The sequence below is a fragment of the Aquarana catesbeiana genome, linkage group LG07 (genome assembly GCF_042186555.1).
Source record: "Aquarana catesbeiana isolate 2022-GZ linkage group LG07, ASM4218655v1, whole genome shotgun sequence".
NCBI lineage: Eukaryota > Metazoa > Chordata > Amphibia > Anura > Ranidae > Aquarana > Aquarana catesbeiana.
In genome coordinates this window covers 146,734,081-146,753,749 of record NC_133330.1, presented here as the reverse complement: position 1 = coordinate 146,753,749, position 19,669 = coordinate 146,734,081, and the positions used below count along the sequence as shown (strand labels likewise).

Below are 19,669 nucleotides of genomic sequence, written 5' to 3'. Positions count from 1 at the left end.
TTAGCTTAGTAGCACCATTGTTCACATAATGAAAGAGTAACTCTACATAGCATAAAACCACCCGTAAAAAGGAATTTATTAAGTCTAAGCACTTACAAACATCCAGAAGTAACAGCATACCACAGGGTACAGCAACACAGAATTCCAGCATCAAAGATGGTCGCCGTTCTTTTGCACATGCTCAGTAGCAGTATTTTTCATTGCTATTTAATTTTATGATTTTAGTTTGGGTTTGTAAGTGCTGCACTTGTTATATACCTATGCCTCCTAATAGTCAGCGTTCAGACTGTACTTACCGTCACCAAACAACTGCAGAATTGCAAGATCAATCTGTCTTTTCCATCCGGAGTCCTTCTGTATAGCAATTCCATAACCAGTGGATGCAAACACTTTGCCACTGCCAATGGTCACTAACTTACAACCTTCATCCCTCCCTGCCATGTAGTTTAGCACAGCAGCATCATAGATAAAGGCATCCAGTTTTCTACAATAAAAGAAACAATAATCCATAAGTATATATAAATACTGTACTTAAAGCTTTAATAATAAAATTGCACGTAAATTTAGTAAGGTACATTTATACTACATACAAAATTGATATTTGTAATTTGCTTGATGGTATAAACTTCTTTGGGAAATCATTAAAGTTAGCATGGTTGATGCTTTGGGGTTGAAGGTAAATAGGATGTTCCCTTTGCAAGGGAATATTCAATTTGTAAGGATATTTTAGCTTAGCTTAGTGAATGTGGTACAAATTTGCCTCGCAAAAAAAATATCCAATAATTTGCAAGGAAGGTTTAAAAAAAACAGCATTTTTGATTGCACATGTGTGGATGATGGGAGTCAGCAGTGCTTCTAATCATTCACCAAGTTATGGAAAAATGTCCTTGCAAAATTAAACATCCCTTGCAAAGTGAACAGCCTATTTGCCTTTGGTAAACCAACCCAACTGAATTCACTGATTGCCAAGACTGCTGGGAACAGCACAGGCACCGACTGCAATTGGACAGAATAAATGAAAATCCGTCAAGACACTGATAGGTTAGCAAAAGTAGAATTGTCTTCAGTCCTAAAGAACTGAGATGACAAAATATTTAGTGCAGGTTTACCTTGCTTTAGAAATAAATAAAAGGTAAAAAGCTGATTATTGACCTTAATATTTCTCTTGGTAAACCACCTTTTTGGGAGGTACAGTAAAGCAACAGCAGCCTGATGGTTTCTGGGAAGTGTAAAATGGGCTTATTCTGTAAAGCATAATCTGCAAATCTTTTGCTGGTTTCAGCTCTAACCAGTTTCTGACAATTCCACCAATCCTTACCTAGATATGATTAACTTAAAAAGAGCTCTTCTGAACTACATGTTCTATATATTGGTTCAACTAGATGGACTTGTGTCTTTATATAATATAATAATAAAGCGGAGCTCCACCCAAAAGTGGAACTTCCGCTCACCTGATTCCTCCTCAACTGGCACCTTTCGGGGGGGGAGGGGGGACAGGATACCTGTCTGTGACTGGTATCCTTTCCCACTTCCGGAAGCCTCAACCGAGGCTAATGATGTCACGGCTGGGGCTCCCTCCTCCTCCCTCCTCCTTCCCCTGTCGCCGGGCCAGTAGGAGAGAGGAGCGGGCCTCGCATATGCGCAGTAGGGTTCCCGGTGTGAAGCTGAAAGGCTACACTGCCGGGTACCCTAACCCGCAATGACGGCAGCAGCACTGGACAGCTGATGGAACATCAGCTGCGGTACCAACATCGCTGGACTCCAGGACAGGTAAGTGTCCTATTATTATGTGTAGTATGTGTATTATTATATTAGTATGTTTAGCTGCTCATTTTTAATTTTTTTTTTTTTTGGGCGGGCCTCCGCTTTAATAATATATAATAATATTATATTTTACTTACATTTGCTAATATAAGATGTATGATTTTGCAGCCTCTGCATTGTTACATATTTATGAAATTGTACAAAGAATTCAGACAATAATCACCCTGCCAAGGCCCCTGTTATTTTCTTGCCCACAGCTTACCCAGTTTTTAAAGATAGCAGAGCATCTTGTACAGATTTTTGGTTAAATTTCACCATGTATGTATGCATTTCGAGGTAGTTATTGCGGATGTTTCTTTCAGTGCTGCCATTAGGAACAGTGCCAAATCGAAAAGCTGGGGAGAAGTCATTGGGTCTTTGAAACTGCAAAAGATAGAAAGTTCACTGAAAAAGCACGTAGAAACATCTTCAATACATCTTTTTATTTATGCATCTGCACTGTTACTGAGGATTGTAGCTCTGTTTTATAAAATGACTACTGCATATTCAAACATATTCAAACAAGACACAATTAAGGTTTTTTTTTTTTTTTTTTTGTGGTACATAAACCTTACAGCAAAATTAGCTATTAGTTTCCTCATTACACATTACATCAGCCTACCAAATTCAATAAACCGCAAATTGTCTATTCACAAATTGCTAGCAGAAAGTAGTTTAATTTCGTACATATGGAAATGGGATGTGGAAATGGGCTTGTCTAAATCAAGATGCACATGTGTTAATGCATGTATTATTATGCTTTGACACAGGTTGTGTTAAGCCAGCTCAGTCATTCTGAATAGACCTTTATCATGCCTCAACACATAGACATTGACACCTTGTACAATTTGCAGCAACCTACAGAGCATTTACATCTGTGTTTTGATACACTATAGCCCACTATATATATGTATTGAAGTGAAATTAAGAATGAATGACAACAAAACCAGCATGTTACTGTGATTGCTGTATCATGTGCGTTGTGGTATGAATGACCCCTAAGTTCAGTTCTGTACATTTTTATTGTGGGTGCTGCCTTCTTTTCCGTTGGTGGAATGTGGTCCACAAAGTGTCGACCTGTCAGACGTTCCGGGTTCACAACGCCAGCAGCACGATGTCCAGATCGATTTACAGTGGTTGGTGTTTGGTGCTTCAGAAATATGAGTTCTGCAACTTTCCAAACGAAGTCTGCATGAATCACAGGCCTGTCACTCTTTTTTTTTAGAAGAATGAAAGCGTTCCACAGGCACTGTTCAAGAAGATGCCTGAAGATTTTTTTGTAATATTTTTTTGTTGCTTTCCCATAGCAGGGTAAAAAGTCATGGCTGGTCAGCTCTGTCAACACCTCCCATTGTGTTGTTGTAGTCCATTACGAGTTGAGGTTTCATAACATCTTTTCCACCTTTTGTATGTACCATGAGAGTAGAGGTGTTGTGAATGGTACTCATTAGGCACACATCTTTTTTATCTCGCCGTCTTAGTGCCATCATTTTGCCTTTTTGCCAGGCAACTATTTCTCCTGCAGTGAGCTTTTTTTTGGCAAAGGTTGGCGGCATGTCACGCCGGTTAGCTCTAACAGTCCCGTATGCATCCGTCTTGTGTTGTAGAAGGAACTCATAGAGTTCTGGAGAAGTATAAAAATTATCTGTGGTTACACAGTACCCCTGATTCAACAATGGCTCAATCAAAGTGAGAACAGAAGCGGTTGCCATTCCATATTGACTGAATCTGTCGTTGAATTTGGTCCCTTTCCCGGTGTAAAGGACCGAATTCCATATATAATCAGTGCTGGCTTCACAGAGCATGAATGATTTTATGCCGAATCGTGCTCTCTTAGACGCGATGTACTGTATCCAGCTAAGTCTTCCTTTGTAGGCCATAAGACTTTCGTCGATACTGATGTCTCTGTCTGGTACATAGGTCTGCTGGAAATTTTTCTGAATAATTTGATATAAGTCCCAAATTTTTTTCAGTTTTGGAGCTGGATGAGAAGTCTCATCAAATTCGTCATTATTTTGAAAATGCAGATATTTCATTATGAGAGAAAATTTGTATTCCGACATTATGATGCCAAAAAAAGGAGTGGCTAATATTTTGTTGGTTGTCCAGTACCATTTCTGCAGGGGTTTCCCCACCACTCCCTGGAGAATAATTAGGCCCAGAAACTTCCAGATGTCCTCCTTGGTCACTGGTTCCCATTTTCTGCTCCTTGAAAACCTCTGAGGTGTAGCAGCTTGTTGTTCCTGGTACCGATTGGTCTCTGTAACAATTCTTTCTATGACTTCATCAGTCAAAAAGAGTTGGAGGTATCCCAAGGGGCTGTCATCTTTAACCTCCACTTTTATACCAGGCGCTCCGGTAAACGGGAATCTTGGGGGTGCTGTGTGCTCCGTACCGCAATCAATCGAGCACCAAGTCCGCACATCGCTGGGCAAAGTCGCAGGATCATCGCTGAAATCGCTTTCCGTGCCTGATGACGAACTTCTCCATGATTCGCTATCACTCACTTCTGCAAGCGATTCTGTCTTGCTGTCGCTGTTTTCCAGCAGGTCATATGCCGCTTTTGAGGTTGAAGCGCGCTTTTTGGATGCCATGGTCGCTCTGCAGTTTCCAGACACAAAGTACAGTAAAACTGCAGGCAGGGGCACTGGACAAAGCACTGGGGGGCAATCTGAGGTCAATTTTATTATATTTATTATATTTAGTAATGTAATCCAATAGGATTACAATGTATCAGTGTGTTTGTGTTATATACTATTTGAATTTGCCGCCGGTTCCACCCCCTGCGTCTCTACGCTCGCAGGGAACGGAAGCCAGGGCACACAGTGGATCGGGCGGAAGATCCGGCCGCCGAACACAGCGGGAGAACATCGCGGGATCCCGGAGACAAGGTGAGTCGCGTCTTCCAGGATCCAGCGATGCGATCCCGAGTCTGGCTCGGGGTTACCGCTTTTGGTACTAAAATCTCACCCCGAGCCAGACTCGGGAATACCGCCAGGGGGGTTAAAATAAACTGTGAGTTTCCAGTAGAGAAGGGCTGAAATCAGAACTCAGTATCATCCCTTTATGCAATTAGAAACATATGCTTATCTGTCTTAGCAGTGTATATTTATTGCCCCCTGAACTTCTACAATAGACAGAAATTAACCTTGTATGTCGGATGCAGAAAAAAAAAAATAAAAAAGAAAAAGTCCAGTAAAAAAAACCTTAGGAGGGTGAATGGTATAACAGAATACACAAGATAGCTGACATGGAAGAACGTATTGCCATTGCAAAAGACACACCTTCCAAATTCACCCACATATGGGTCTGTTGGCTTTATTTAAATCAACAAACGAATACCCTCAAGAAAGTGGAATAACCCCCCACAACGGCACTCAATGACATACATGAATATCATCTCATGTTACATTAATTACACCTAAACTCCCAAACCCTCTTTCACTCTACTGTTGCAAATCTCTTCAACAAATTTAGCTTTGCTTCGATGGAGTAATTTGGAATACATTAAGCACCCCACCACCCCCTTCCTCCTCCTCCCTTTGTTTTTGTTGTTTTTGTTTTCTTCTCCCCTCTCCCCACCTAATCCAACCTGCAACCAAGTCTGAATAGACCTAAGTGAGTCCCCAGACCCATCAATAATTACCACTTCAGCCCCGGAAGATTTGCCCCTTAATGAACAGGCCAATTTTTGCGATACGACACTGGGTTACTTTAGCTGACAATTGCGTGGTCATGCAACGCTGTACCCAAATAAAATTGATGTTCTTTTTTTTCTCACAAACAGAGCTTTCTTTTGGTGTTATTCGATCAGCGGTTTTTATTTTTTGCGCTATAAACAAAAAAGACCGCCAATTTTGAAAAAAAAACAATATTTTTTTATTTTCTGCTATAAAACACACCCAATAAATTAAAAAAATCTAATTTCTTCATCAATTTAGGCCAATGTGTACACTGCTACATATCTTTGGTAAAAAAAAATCCCAAAAAGCATTAATTGATTGGTTTGCGCAAAAGTTATAGCGTCTACAAAATAGGGGATAGATTAAAGGGATTTTTAATAATTTTTTTTTTTTACTAGTAAATCGTGATTTTTAGTGGGACTGCGACATTGCGGCGGACAGATAGGAGACCTAACTGACATTTTTGACACTTTTTTGGGAACCAGTGACATTATTACAGTGATCAGTGCTAAAAAATATGCACTGACGTTGTACTAATGGCACTGGCAAGGAAGGGGTTAACAGGGGCGATCAAGGGGTTAACTGTGTTCCCTCAGTGTGTTTCTAAGTGTGTGGGGGGGATGGGTTGCCTGAGGCAACACACAGATCCGTCTTCCTGCATAGCAGAAAGACAGGATCTCTGTGTGATCCCTTGTCAGAAGGGAGATCTGCCTTGTTTACTATGGCAGATCCCCGTTCTGTCACTGTGGGGAACGATTGTGAGCGCGCCCACAAAAAGCTAGTGCACGAGCCGCAATACATGTACACTGATTCGCACAGCCGAGCCACCTTGCTGCAGTATAACAGCAGAGGGTGGTCAGCAAGTGGTCAAAGGAGTTTTAAAGGCAGAAGGTTTTTTATCTTAATGCATTCTATGCATTAAGATAAAAAGCCTTTTTGTGTGTAGCAGCCTCCCCATCACCCCCCAATTACTTACCTGAGCCCCATCTCTCTCCAGCGATGTCCACGAGCGTCTAAGCCATCCGGGACACTCCTCCTGATTGGCTGAGACACAGCAGTGGTGTCATTGGCTCACACACAGAGCTGTGACTTGGCTCGAGTGCCCCCATAGGAAGCTGCTGATTGTAGGGACACTCGATAGGAGGGAGGGGTCAGAAGCAGCAAAGAGGGACCCGAGAAGAGGAGGATCCGGGCTGCTCTGTGAAAAACCAACTGCACAGAGGAGCTAAGTATAACATGTTTGTTATTTTAAATTTTTTTTAAAATGAGCCCTTGCAATACTTTAAGAGGACTCTATTGGCCTGAGTATTTTACTTATTCAACCAAAGCACCTTCTATCATACACCCTTACAAGCCCAAAAAGTATCAACCTTCCACTCCCTAGGGACAAGGTTAGGTCTCTCAGAAAAGAAGCCCATAGGACCAATGCTCTGAAAAGATACGCACAGTTACATAGTTACATAGTAGGTGAGGTTGAAAAAAGACACAAGTCCATCAACTCCAAACTATGTATGTGATTATATGTCAGTATTACATTGTATATCCCTGTACGTTGCTATTGTTCAGGTACTTTTCTAATAGTTTTTTTGAAACTATCGATGCTTCCCGCTGAGACCACCGCCTGTGGAGGGGAATTCCACCTCCTTGCCACTCCTACAATAAAGAACTCTCTACGTAGTTAAGGGGTAAACCTCTCATTTTAATTTGTGGCCACATGTCTTGTTAAACTCCCTTCTGCAAAAAAGTTTTACCCTATTGTGGGGTCACCAGTACGGTATTTGTAGATTGAAATCATGTCCCCTCTTAATCGTCTCTTCTCCAGAGAGGATAAGTTCAGTGCTCGCAACCTTTCCTCATAACTAATGTCCTCCAGACCCTATATTAGCTTAGTTGCCCTTCTTTGTACTCGCTCCATTTTCAGTACATCCTTCCTGAAGACTGGTGCCCAGAACTGGACAGCATACTCTAGGTGCGGCCAGACCAGAGTCTTAAAGAACGGGAGAATTATCATTTTATCTTTGGAGTTAATCCCCTTTTTAATGCATGCCAATATTCTGTTTGCTTTGTTGGCAGCAGCTTGGCATTGCATGCCATTGCTGAGCCTATCATCTACTAGGACCCCCAGGTCCTTTTCCATCCTAGATTCCCCCAGAGGTTCTCCCCCCAGTGTATAAATTGCATTTATATTTTTGCCACCCAAATGCATTATTTTACATTTTTCTACATCAAACCTCATTTGCCATGTAGTTGCCCACCTCATTAATTTGTAAAAGATCTTTTTGCAAGGTTTCCACATCCTGTAGAGAAGTTATTGCCCTGCTTAGCTTTGTATCGTCCACAAATACAGAGATTGAACTGTTTACCTAATCCTCCAGGTTGTTTATGAACAAATTAAATAGGATTGGTCCCAGCACAGAACCCTGGGGAACCCCACTACCCACCCCTGCCTATTCCGAGTACTCCCCATTTATCACCACCCTCTGAACTCGCCCTTGTAGCCAGTTTTCAATCCATGTACTCACCCTATGGTCCATGCCAACGGACCTTATTTTGTACAGTAAACGTTTATAGGGAACTGTGTCAAATGCTTTTGCAAAATCCAGATACACCACATCTATGAGCCTTCCTTTATCTAGATGACAACTCACCTCCTCATAGAAGGTTAGTAGATTGGTTTGGCAAGAACGATTCTTCATGAATCCATGCTGATTACTGCTAATGATACCGTTCTCATTACAAAAATCTTGCATATAGTTCCTTATTATCCCCTCCAAGAGCTTGCATACTATTGATGTTAGGCTAACTGGTCTGTAATTCCCAGGGATGTATTTTGGGCCCTTCTTAAATATTGGTGCTACATTGGCTTTTCTCCAATCAGCTGGTACTATTCCAGTCAGTAGACTGTCAGTAAAAATTAGGAACAATGATCTGGCAATTACTTGACTGAGTTCCCTAAGTACCCTCGGGTGCAAGCCATCTGGTTCCGGTGATTTATTAATGTTAAGTTTCCCAAGTCTAATTTTAATTCTGTCATCTGTTAACCATGGAGGTGCTCCCTGTGATGTGTCATGAGGATAAACACTGCAGTTTGGTTACCCCCTGATTCCCTCGTGAAGACTGAGGAGAAGAATAAATTCAATACATTCGCCATCTCCCCATCCTTTGATCCAAATGTCCTTCCTCATTCTTTATGGGGCCAATATGGTCTGTCCTCCCTTTTTTACTGTTTACATAAAGAATTTCTTGGGATTTTTTTTTGCTCTCCTCCGCTATATGTCTTTCATGTTCTATCTTAGCCACCCTAATTGCACCCTTACATTTCTTGTTGCATTTTTTATAAAGTCTGAATGCTGATGATGATCCCTCAAACCTGTGTTTTTTGAAGGCTTTCTCCTTTGCTTTTATATGCATTTTTACATTGGAGTTAAGCCATCCAGGACTTTTGTTCGCTCTTTTAAATTTATTTCCCATTGGGATGCATTGGCTAATACCCTTATTTAATATGGTCTTAACCTCCCTGGCGGTATGATTATTTCGGATTTTAGGTGCTGAAAGCGGTACAATTATTTTGCATGGAAATTTGGCGTTTTATATTGTAGGTCTGTAAATCTTAACAATAACACACTTAAATCTGTCCAAACAAGAGTCTAGTAGATATCCCGGGTATGATAAAGTTTGAAACACAAAAACATAAATTATAATATAATAAATAAAAATAAATAATTAAAAAAAATTAAAAAAAATAGTAATAAAATAAATTTCCCCACAATTCACTATCGCACAATTCTGCAAGTGTTCTAATTTACTATCGCTGTTTTCTAGCTGGTCTAAAGCCACTTTTGACGTAAAGGGACACTTTTTGGTTGCTATGGACAATCTCCAGTTTCCAGGCAGAAAGAACAGTGTATATCATGTAAAACTGCATGCAGGGCATGGGCCAAAGCACTGGGGACAAAAGGGATGTGAAATCATTTCATACAGTACTGTAATCTGTAAGATTACAGTACTGTATGTGTTATGATTTTTACTTTTTTTTTTATTTGCCGCCAGGCTCCGCCCCCGTGCGTCACGCCGCTCGCAGGGAACGGAGCCTGGCACGGAGAGGCTTCGGAGGAGGACGGAGCCCTCGGACGCTGCGGGTGACATCGCAGGATCCCGGGGACAAGGTAAGTAACGCCGCCCCAGGATCCTGCAATGCGATCCCGAGTGTGGCTCGGGGTTACCGCAAATGGTACTGAATTTTAACCCCGAGCCACACTCGGGAAAACCGCCAGGGAGGCTACAGCAAACTCATCTCTCCACCGTGTTCTTTGTTCCTAAGATTTTATCCTAATTTATGCCTTTTAGCAAGGTTCGTAGTTTAGGGAAGTTGGCTCTTTTGAAATTCAGTGTCTTTGTATTCCCCTTATGTTTCCTATTTGTGTGATTTAAACTGATGCCAATTGAGCTGTGATCGCTGTTTCCTAATTTGCCCTGTATTTTCACATCCGTGACCAGGTCTGTATTGTTGGTAATCAGTAGATCCAGTAACGCTTTATTTCTAGTTGGTGCGTCTATCATCTGACCCATGAAATTGTCCTGCAAGACATTTAGGAACTGGCGAGCCTAATGCCCCGTACACACGGTCGGATTTTCCGATGGAAAATGTCCGATCGGAGCGTGTTGTCGGACATTCCGACTGTGTGTGGGCTCCATCGGACATTTTCCATCGGATTTTCCAACACACAAAGTTTGAGAGCGGGCTATAAAATTTCCTGACAATAAAATCCGATCGCGTCAATTCCAACCGTGTGTGTGGCCAGTTCCGATGCACAAAGTGCCATGCATGCTCAGAAGAAATTCAGAGACGGAACAGCTCGGTCTGGTAAAATTAGCGTTCGCAATGGATACAGCAGTTTCGTCACGCTGCAATGTAAAAAATGGTTTAATACAGCGCACTCTCTTCTTCTTTATAATGTGAGAAGAATGAAGTAGTTTTGCTGCTCATATTCACACAGACTTCTCTCAAACTTCTTTCTTTATTATTTATCGGGAATCCCTCAATATATTTTGATTTGTCACATCTGACAAAATTATTTTTGGGTTGTTTTCTTTTTTTTTTTTAAAGGCTGTTTTTGTTTTTGGTTTTTTTGGTTTTGTATTTTTTTCAAGGCTGATATTTGTTTTATTTTTTGGTTAGTTTTACTCCCTAATATTTTTGTGTGTGTTTTGTGTGTCAAGTTACCACAACACCATTGATATCTTATATTATTTAATCTCAAGACGGTTGCTTGGTGTTGGTGTCCCTTGTTAATTTCACATAGTATTTTTGAAATGTACCTGCCTCCTCACAAACCAACTGTCCTTTTTTAAGGAAAACACACATAGGCAAGTATAACTGAAACAAAAAATCCTTTATTAAGGGCTCAGAACCAAACAAAGAGGGAGGCAACACTGGAGAAACAGCAGAAATTGGCGAAGCCTTGGACCCCCAGGGCACACACCAATTATTTATCAAAATTGGTGGCCTGCGGAGTCCTTATCTAAGGGAGTGCAGTCTGTTCCAGAAGTCCCAGAGATCATGAAAGCAGCAGATGACATCTGTGTCCCCAGGCTGTGGTACTACAAGAGGCTGCATCTTTTGCCAGACCAGACTGGACCCAGGGTCATCACTTTCTGGTCTTCTTTCCACGCTTCCTTCATGGCTGTGGCTCTGATGTTGGAGATGTGGCAGGAGGAGGAGTAGGACCTGGAGGAGGAGGAGGAGTAGTAGGACCTGGAGGAGGAGGACTATGTGTGAGGTCACAAATGTGGGTAGCACATGTTATTTGGCCCCTCAACCCCTTATTGAGAGCTTCCAAAATTAGGGACTCACACAGGAGTCGTTGGCCCTCCTCCATCTGCAGCATTTTGCAGGCAGTTATGCAAGCAAAGTCCTCCTCCACAGTGTGGGGGGTTCTCAGGGCCTCTGTAGCCTTCCAAAAGAGGCCTATGGCAGCCTCCTCCAGGTTACTCATCTTCCTGCCACTTTGTCTTTGAAGGTGTAGGGGAGGGACCTGGGTATCAGGCAGCCTGCTTGGCCCGGCCACCTCCTGGCTGAGACATCCCTGTGTATGAAAAAGAGACATGGTTTTAGTTTTTGCATCATCAATCACAATCATAAATTAGTACTCCAAACTAACATCTAGTTAACATCATTGATTGGACAAGCAGAAATATTTAGAGGAATGCTATACCTGGCTCAAGCCGGGCTCCTCCACATGTTGCTGCCCGGAAGGCCCAGGTTGGGCGTCAGAAGCCTCAGCTGGGGGGGAAGGAAGCCTGGAAGGAAGACTGGAGAGTGATGACCTGGGTTCAGTCTGACCTGCCAGAAAATGCAGCCTGTCATAGTACCCCAGCCTGGGGACATAAATGTCATCTGCAGCTCCGGATCTCTGGGAATCCTGGACCTTCTTGTGCTCCCTTAGATAAGTGCTCCTCAGGCCACCAATTAGGATCTTCAAATAGGTGATGTCTGCCGTGGGGATCACCGTCTTCACAAATTCCAGCAATTGATCCAGTGCTGCCTTCCTCTTTGTTTTGTTCTTATATTCAGGGTGGTTTATCTCCCATAGACAAGGCAGCTCCCTGAACATATCAATGAAGATTGCCATAAAGTCGTTATCTTTCAAGATATCCATTTTCACTGCAAGACACAACACAAGACAAACCCTAATGTCAGGCAAAACTCTCCTAATCTTGTTACAATATAGGCCTCGATCTAGAAGCAGTATAGGCCCAAGTTTAGATCTTACCTTCGTTATCACGATCGGCGCCTCCGATACTCCTTCCTCCTCACAGATCGTACGTACTACGCACGCGTGTTACGCTTTATACACACTGCGCATGCGTGTAACTCCGCCCGCCCCTGACATTCTTTCTAGTCTATTCCCCACCCCTTTTCCCCCTTTTCGGGGGAAGAGCACATGGCGAAGTCAGAGCAGGTGCGTGCTAAATATAGCAACGAGGAGGAGGGGGAGAAAAGCCCGGAGCCAGAAACGGCTGGATCCAGAAGGAGAAGATTTAAGGCATCAAATATGTCCTTTGGGGAGATGTTGGAGATGGTTGACATCCTGAAGAGGGCCGACTATGATGGAAAGTATGGACCTTACCCCAACCCCAATGTCCGAAAGGCCAAGATAATGGCGAAAGTGGTCAAAAATCTGCACCGGAATTTCTGGGTACGTCGATCGAAAGATCAGCTCAGGAAGCAGTGGTCGGACCTGAAATTAAGAGAGCATGAGCAGTACCGAAAGATCCAGGGAGTGCTGCAAAAAAGTAAGTAGTTGTCCTGTGTTCCTATTCTTTTTGTGTTTATTACATTCGTGCTGCTCCATGTGTTTTTCTTAACCATTGTACAGTTTAAAATGGCAACTTTCATGTTCATGGGCACAATATTCATTCGTATCCAACATTTTTCTTTCGGCCTATAAAACACCATTGTTTTTGCCATATGCATTTGCCCACATTTTTTAGGGCCTACTTGTATGAAAATAATTTGTTGTGTAGATGGGTTTGTTACTAGAATGAAATGCAAACTCGATTCTGTGTAAGGAGAGGACACTCAGCAGCAGTTTTCACATCTGGACACTGGAGCACTAGTGTGGGACACAAGAACACCCTTTTTATTAGGGGGCCCACACAGGTGCTCCAGTGTATACTATAGGGGTGTCTTCATCTGTAAGCTTGCACAAAACAGGTAAAGTATTGAAGCTTGACAAAGGACACTCAAAATTCTACATCTTGGAACTCTCCCAAAACAGACAATTGTACCCCACTTCCAAGCAATGTTTCATATTTATTTTTTATTTATTTTTATTTATTTTTTTTTATATTTCTGCCATCAAATATCTGTGTGCTAAGTATACCATTTTTTTTTTACATAGGGGAGAAAAGACTCGGAGGACACCCTCATCCGAGGAGACCACAGACCCCCCACCTCTGGAAGAAGGGGAAATCCCCCAAAGACAAGAAGAGCAGGAGGAGGAAGACGTGGTGGAACTAGTCACCACAACAGGTGAGTGTCTACGACCACAGGCTCAGGTAAGAGATGGATGCCGGAATATTTATAATACATGTTTTTTTTGGTTTCTATCTTTTTAGGTGATCATGATGTTGTGGATCCAGGGCATTTCACCTCGGAAAGTGCACAGATCCTGATTGGGGAGATCATGGGGTGTAATGTTGTATTGGAAAATATCAAGAAAAACATCAATGATGTTATTCAAAAAAATAATAACATCATTGATGTTTTGGGGAGAGTTTAAAACCCCCTCCAAATCCCTTTCTTTTATGTTTTTAAATTTTTTGTTGAATTGTAGATTTTTAAATTTTTTGTTGAATTGTAGAAAAGCCAAATTTTGAAGAGGCACACAGTGTGTCAACATGTGCTATCTACCATCACGGGAGATCAATGGACGCGTTTTGGGGGTGCAACCCCTTCCTCAATAATAAAGTAGCTGAGAGGAAGGGGTTGCTCCCCCAAAACACGTCCCTTGATCCCCCGTGATGGCAGATAGCACATGTTGACATTCGTAAATTGGTGTGCATCTTCAAAATTTGGCTTTTCCTGGGGTGACTTCACCCCATCTGAACGTAATATCAAACACAGTTCCTAAATACTCATGTCTGATATTGCCTTCAATTTCTACAAAAATGTGAACTTTGTAAGTTCAAGATTTGTGTCTTTCTTGTTGGTTTGAAACATGCCTATTTTATCTTAAATGGACATTTCTACTTTTTCTAATGCCACCCCAAAAATTGTTATACAACAAACATGGTTTGTTTTAAAAACCTTTTCTAAATGCACATGTGATTGTGCAGGTATTAAAAAGATTGTAAATCAAGAATGTGTAGATAATTGTCTCAACGCTCCAACACTTTTGTGGTGCTCTAATTGCTGCTTTCTGTGACAATGGGGGTTATTTCCTAAGGGCAAATCCACTTTGCACTACAAGTGCAGTTTCAAGTGCACTTGTAGTGCAAAGTGTCTTTGCCTTTAGTAAATAACACCCAACAGTGCTTTGTAAGGTTACACAATCACGCCATTTTCAGGACTCCACACATTTCTGTCAGGGTCAGCTAAAACAAACACAAGCAGTAAATGTCACCAAAGATTTGCTTAATGTTATTTTTTTAATTGATAAAGGTTTCCCACATTGTCTGGCATATTGATAGCCCCCCTACCCGCAAAGAATTCCAGGTATCTTAGCCGGACATCACGGGCACTCAGGGAGGGCAAGCCAGGACGGTCACTTTCAAGCGCCGTCAGGGTTGGTTCATTTTGAATTCCGGCTTCAGGCCCAACTGAGCCAGCATAGTTGGCAGAATGTTTCCATAAAAAGTTGTGTAGAACACAGCATGCCAGGATAATGTGATTCAGTTTATACTCCGCCATATGTATGGGTGTAAGAAATAGGCGGAACCGGCTGGCCATGATTCCAAACATGTTTTCCACCACTCTTCTGGCTCTGGCCAGCCGGTAATTAAAAACCCTCTGGTCCGGGGTGAGGGTCCTCATCGGGAATAGCCACATAAGATGGTCCCCCAGCACAAAGGCTTCATCCGCAATGAAGACAAATGGGAGTCCTTCCACATTGTCTTCTGGAGGTGGCAAGTCCAAGCTGCCATTCTGGAGACGCCTGTAGAACTCGGTCTGGGCGATGACTCCACCATCGGACATCCGGCCATTCTTCCCCACGTCCACATACAGGAACTCATAAGTAGCCGACACCCCTGCCAACATCACAATACTATTGAACCCCTTATAATTATAATAGTACAACCCCGAGTTGGGTGGTGGGATGATGTGGACGTGTTTCCTATCAATTGCCCCTCCGCAGTTAGGAAAGTCCCACCGCTGGGCAAAGTGGGAGGCCACAGTCTGCCATTCCTGTGGCGTGGAAGGAAACTGTTGAGGAAAACAAAAAAAATTAGGCTTTTTGCACATAAACATGGAAAGCAGATTAATCACAAACATTCTTGGCCAACATCAAGATAACATTGATTTATGGGAATTTTTAAAGACCAAAGTATAAGGTACACCTATCATATTCCCCCTCTCCCCCCTGTCATGGGCCATTTCTAACATTATAGGGGGGGAGCTCTTGGACAGGTAACCCTCTCCACTTCATTGAGAGATGATTGCCTAAATAATGTGTATTACTTGGAACAGCCCCTCCTTAGTTACACTATTGGCAGCCCACTGGACAGGTAAGAAGTGTCATAATACAAAGATATAAATACACACTGTACACATTTGAGCACATTTGGACATTCTGCTATTACCTATCAAGATAATAACAGGATACAAAAACTTGAAACAGTACCATTTGAAAGCATACAGGCAGGCCCTTGCACTACATGCTTTGGGGAATTCATCCATAAATCTGAGCACAGAAGAGATGGGTATAGTGTGTATGGGTTTGGCAAAGTCAGCAGATAGATGATTGAGGATAGATAGAGAATTGGTATCAGCTGACTTAGCAGTTGGGGGAAGGGAGGGTTCCAAATGATTTGGGGACCCCCAAAAAAAGCCTCTGGCACTCTGCCTGAATTTAAAGCACAAATCACATTTAAAAACATTTTAGGGGGTGTTTGGGATAAAGCACTACTATGGAGCTGATAAAATACATTGTTAAGTGACTACATGAGGGGAATATAGGGCCAGGAGACCATGCTGGGGAGGTCAGTGAAGGCAAATCAGTATGAAGGACCAAAAAAAAAAATACATAAAAATCCAGCATGCATGAGAACAAAGGCGACATTCACAGCATATTACAATCATGGTAATTAGGGAATGAGGAAAGAAATACAATATATTAGCAAACATTATATACAATAAAATGTGATATTAAAGGATAAAAATCTTACCTTAATATACTCCTTCTGCAGGACCTGAATGATGGCAGAACAGGTCTCTGGGATAATGATCCCCAGAGCCTGGGGGGAGATGCCTGTCGAGAACTTCAAGTCCTGCAGGCTTCTCCCCATCGCCAAGTACCGCAGGGTGGCGACGAGCCTCTGCTCCGAAGTGATGGCTTGCCTCATGCAGGTATCCTGCCTGCTAATATAGGGGGTCAGCAAAGCCAACAAACGGTGAAATACGGGGTCCGTCATCCTGAGAAAGTTCCTGAAATCATCAAGATTATTCTCACGGATCTCACGGAGCAAAGGCATGTGACAAAACTGGTCACGCTGAAGCAACCAATTCTTGGTCCATGAACTCCTCCCCACCCTGTTCATGGACTGGACTTGTGTCAAGGTCAGGACCCCAACACCAAGCCCCCGCACAGCACGAACTCTACGAGGAGTACGTATACGCAACATGGCTAGAAAATGGCCGGCTGTTTAGAACGAATTAACAGAACGCACTGAAGAACAGCAAGGCCTGTGAAGAGCGACCTGAAAAACAGTAACGAACGAACAAGAACACAATGACAAGTCACGTGTAGCTTGCTTGCACGCACTGAAGACCAGATACAAACCCACAAGCACAAACTGAAGAGCAGAAAACGATCTGAAAACCACAAGTCTGAAAAAGCGCAAATTGTCTCTCACCAAACTTTTACTAACACGAGATTAGCAAAAGGAGCCCAAAGGGTGCCGCGCTTGGTTCTGAACTGGCCTTTTCTAGTCTCGTTGTACGTGGTTTACGTCACCGCGTTCTTGGCGATCGGAAATTCCGACAACTTTGTGTGACCGTGTGTACGCAAAACAAGTTTGAGCCAACATCCGTCGGAAAAAAATCCTAGGATTTTGTTGTCGGAATGTCCGATCAATGTCCAACCGTGTGTACGGGGCATTAGACGAATGCGTGGTTCCCTCCGCCCAGTCTGTGTCTGGATAATTAAAATCCCCCATTATGATAACACTTCCCGTCCTGGCTGCTAATCCAAATTGTGATAGGAGATCCGTCTCTCCCTCCTCCCCCAGGTTAGGAGGCTATAGCATACTCCCAGTATTATTTTCCCCTTAGTTTCATCCCTTTGGAGCTCTACCCATAAGGATTCCACCTCCTCCCTAGCTTCCTTAGTGATGTAATCTCTAACATTCACTTGTACATTATTCTTGATATATAGGCATACCCCTCCCCCTTATTTACCCTCTATATTCCTGCGATAAATGGTATAACCTTGAATGGTTGCCAGCCAATCATGAGGGCTGCTGAACCAGGTCTCGGAAATTCCCACAAAATCCAAATCCTCCTTGTACAACAGTATCTCTAGTTCACCCATCTTGTCCGCCAGGCTCCTTGATCGCCCCCTACTGTTAACCCCTTGACTGCCAGTGTAATTTTTGCATTGATCACTGCATTTTTATAGCATTTATATCAGCATTTGACTGATCAATGTAATAATGTCACTGGTCCCCAAAAAGTGTAATTTGAGGTCAGTTTGTCTGCCGCAATGTTTCTGTCCCGCAAAAAATCGAAGATTTTTACTATGTTTACCCATTACTAGTAAAAACAATAAAAAATAAATAAAAGTCCCTAAATCTATCCTATAGTTGGTAGACGCGATAAGTTTTGCGTAAACCAATCAATATAAGCCTATTGCGATTTTCTTTACCAAAAATATGTATAAGAATATATATCGGCCTAAACTGATAAATACATTTTTTTTTGGATATGTATTATAGCAAAAAGTTAAAAAAATGTTTTTTTTTTCAAAATTGTCACTGTTTGTTTATAGCGCAAAAAATAAAAACCGCAGAGGTGATCAAATACCACCAAAAGAAAGCTCTATTTATGGGGAAAAAAAGGACGTCAATTTTGTTTCGGTACAGGGTTGGACGACCGCGCAATTGTCAGTTAAAGCAACGCAGTGCTGTATCACAAAAAATGGCCTGGTCATTAAGGGGGCAAATCCTTCCGGGGCTGAAGTGGTTAAAAAAAAACATTTTTTGTTTATTCACTGTTACTTTTTTAACTTTTTTTTTATACTTACCTTCATTGATATCACATTGGAGTATTGAGTCGTCAGAGGTCTATTAACCCCTTCCCGACTGCCGCACGCCGATGTACGTCAGCAGAATGGCACGGGTGGGCAAATGGGCGTTCCTGTACGCCCCCCCGTGCCCGCAGTGGTCGGGTTCGTTAGAGGAGCGATCAGTCTCAAGGGCGAGACCAATGATTTATGGTCTGGCCCTGGTGATCGCTCCCAACAAATGAAACCTTCCCCTCCCTGTGTAAGTGTAAACACAGGCAGGAGGAAGTGATGTCACCTATCCTCGTGGGGTCTTTTGGATACCAGTGAGAGAGAGGAGACAGCTAACCGTGAGTTACACCAACAGCACACTGACATTAGCACGCATAGGTACACTTTCCACCCCCTGATCATCCCCAGATCGCCCCCCAGTTAACCCTTTCATTCCCTGTCACTGTGTCACCAATTCCAGTTTTCAGATTTTTTTCCTGATCATTGCATTGGTGTCATTTGTGACTTCAATAAGTGTTAGGGCAGTTAGTATTAGCCCCATTAGGTCTAGGTTACCCCCCTAAACCCCCCTAATAAAGGTTTAACCCCTTTGATCTCCCCCCAGTTAACCCTTTTACCCTCTGTTGCCAGTGTCACTAATCTATCAAAGGTATTTGTGTCACTGGTGACGCTTGTTAGCCAGTTAGGTGATTAGTTTCACCGTCAGGTTTTTATAGTCTCAGGTACCCCCATATATACTACCTAATAAAGGTTTTAACCCCCTGGTTAACCCCTTCACCCCATGTCGCCAGTGTCACTAATCGATCGCCATATTTGTGTCACTTGTGATGCTAGTTAGTCAGTTAGGAAATTCGTTTCACCGTCAGGTTTTTATAGCCTCAGGTACCCCCATATATTACCTAATAACGGTTTTAACCCCCTGATTGCCCCCTAGTTAACCCTTTCACCCCCTGTCACCAGCGATCACCGTATTAGTGTTACGGGTGACGTTGGTTAGTTGGTTTGCGTTTATTACAAAAAGAAGGTTTAGCCCCTTGATCGCCCGGCGGGTGATATAAGTTAGGTTTTAGTGTCAGTCAGGGTCTGCATCACCCCAGGCAGCATCAGATCAGTGCCAGTAGCGCTAACACCATTGCACGCACCATACACCTCCCTTTAGTAGTATAGTGTCTGAACAGATCAATATCTGATCAGATCTATACTAGCGTCCGCAGCAGTTTAGGGTTC

At 42.6% G+C, this 19,669-nt stretch overlaps 1 protein-coding gene across 1 annotated transcript in view; it reads right to left on the bottom strand.

Moving 5' to 3' along the window:
* GRIN2B (glutamate ionotropic receptor NMDA type subunit 2B) overlaps nt 1–19,669 on the bottom strand; it is a 1,456,453-nt gene that overhangs the window by 84,911 nt on the left and 1,351,873 nt on the right. The window contains exons 11-12 of the mRNA XM_073592711.1: nt 2,027–2,187; nt 297–484 (exon numbers count right to left, since the gene is read on the bottom strand). Of these exons, the coding sequence (XP_073448812.1) occupies nt 297–484; nt 2,027–2,187 (349 nt within the window). The remainder of the gene's footprint in view (nt 1–296; nt 485–2,026; nt 2,188–19,669) is intronic.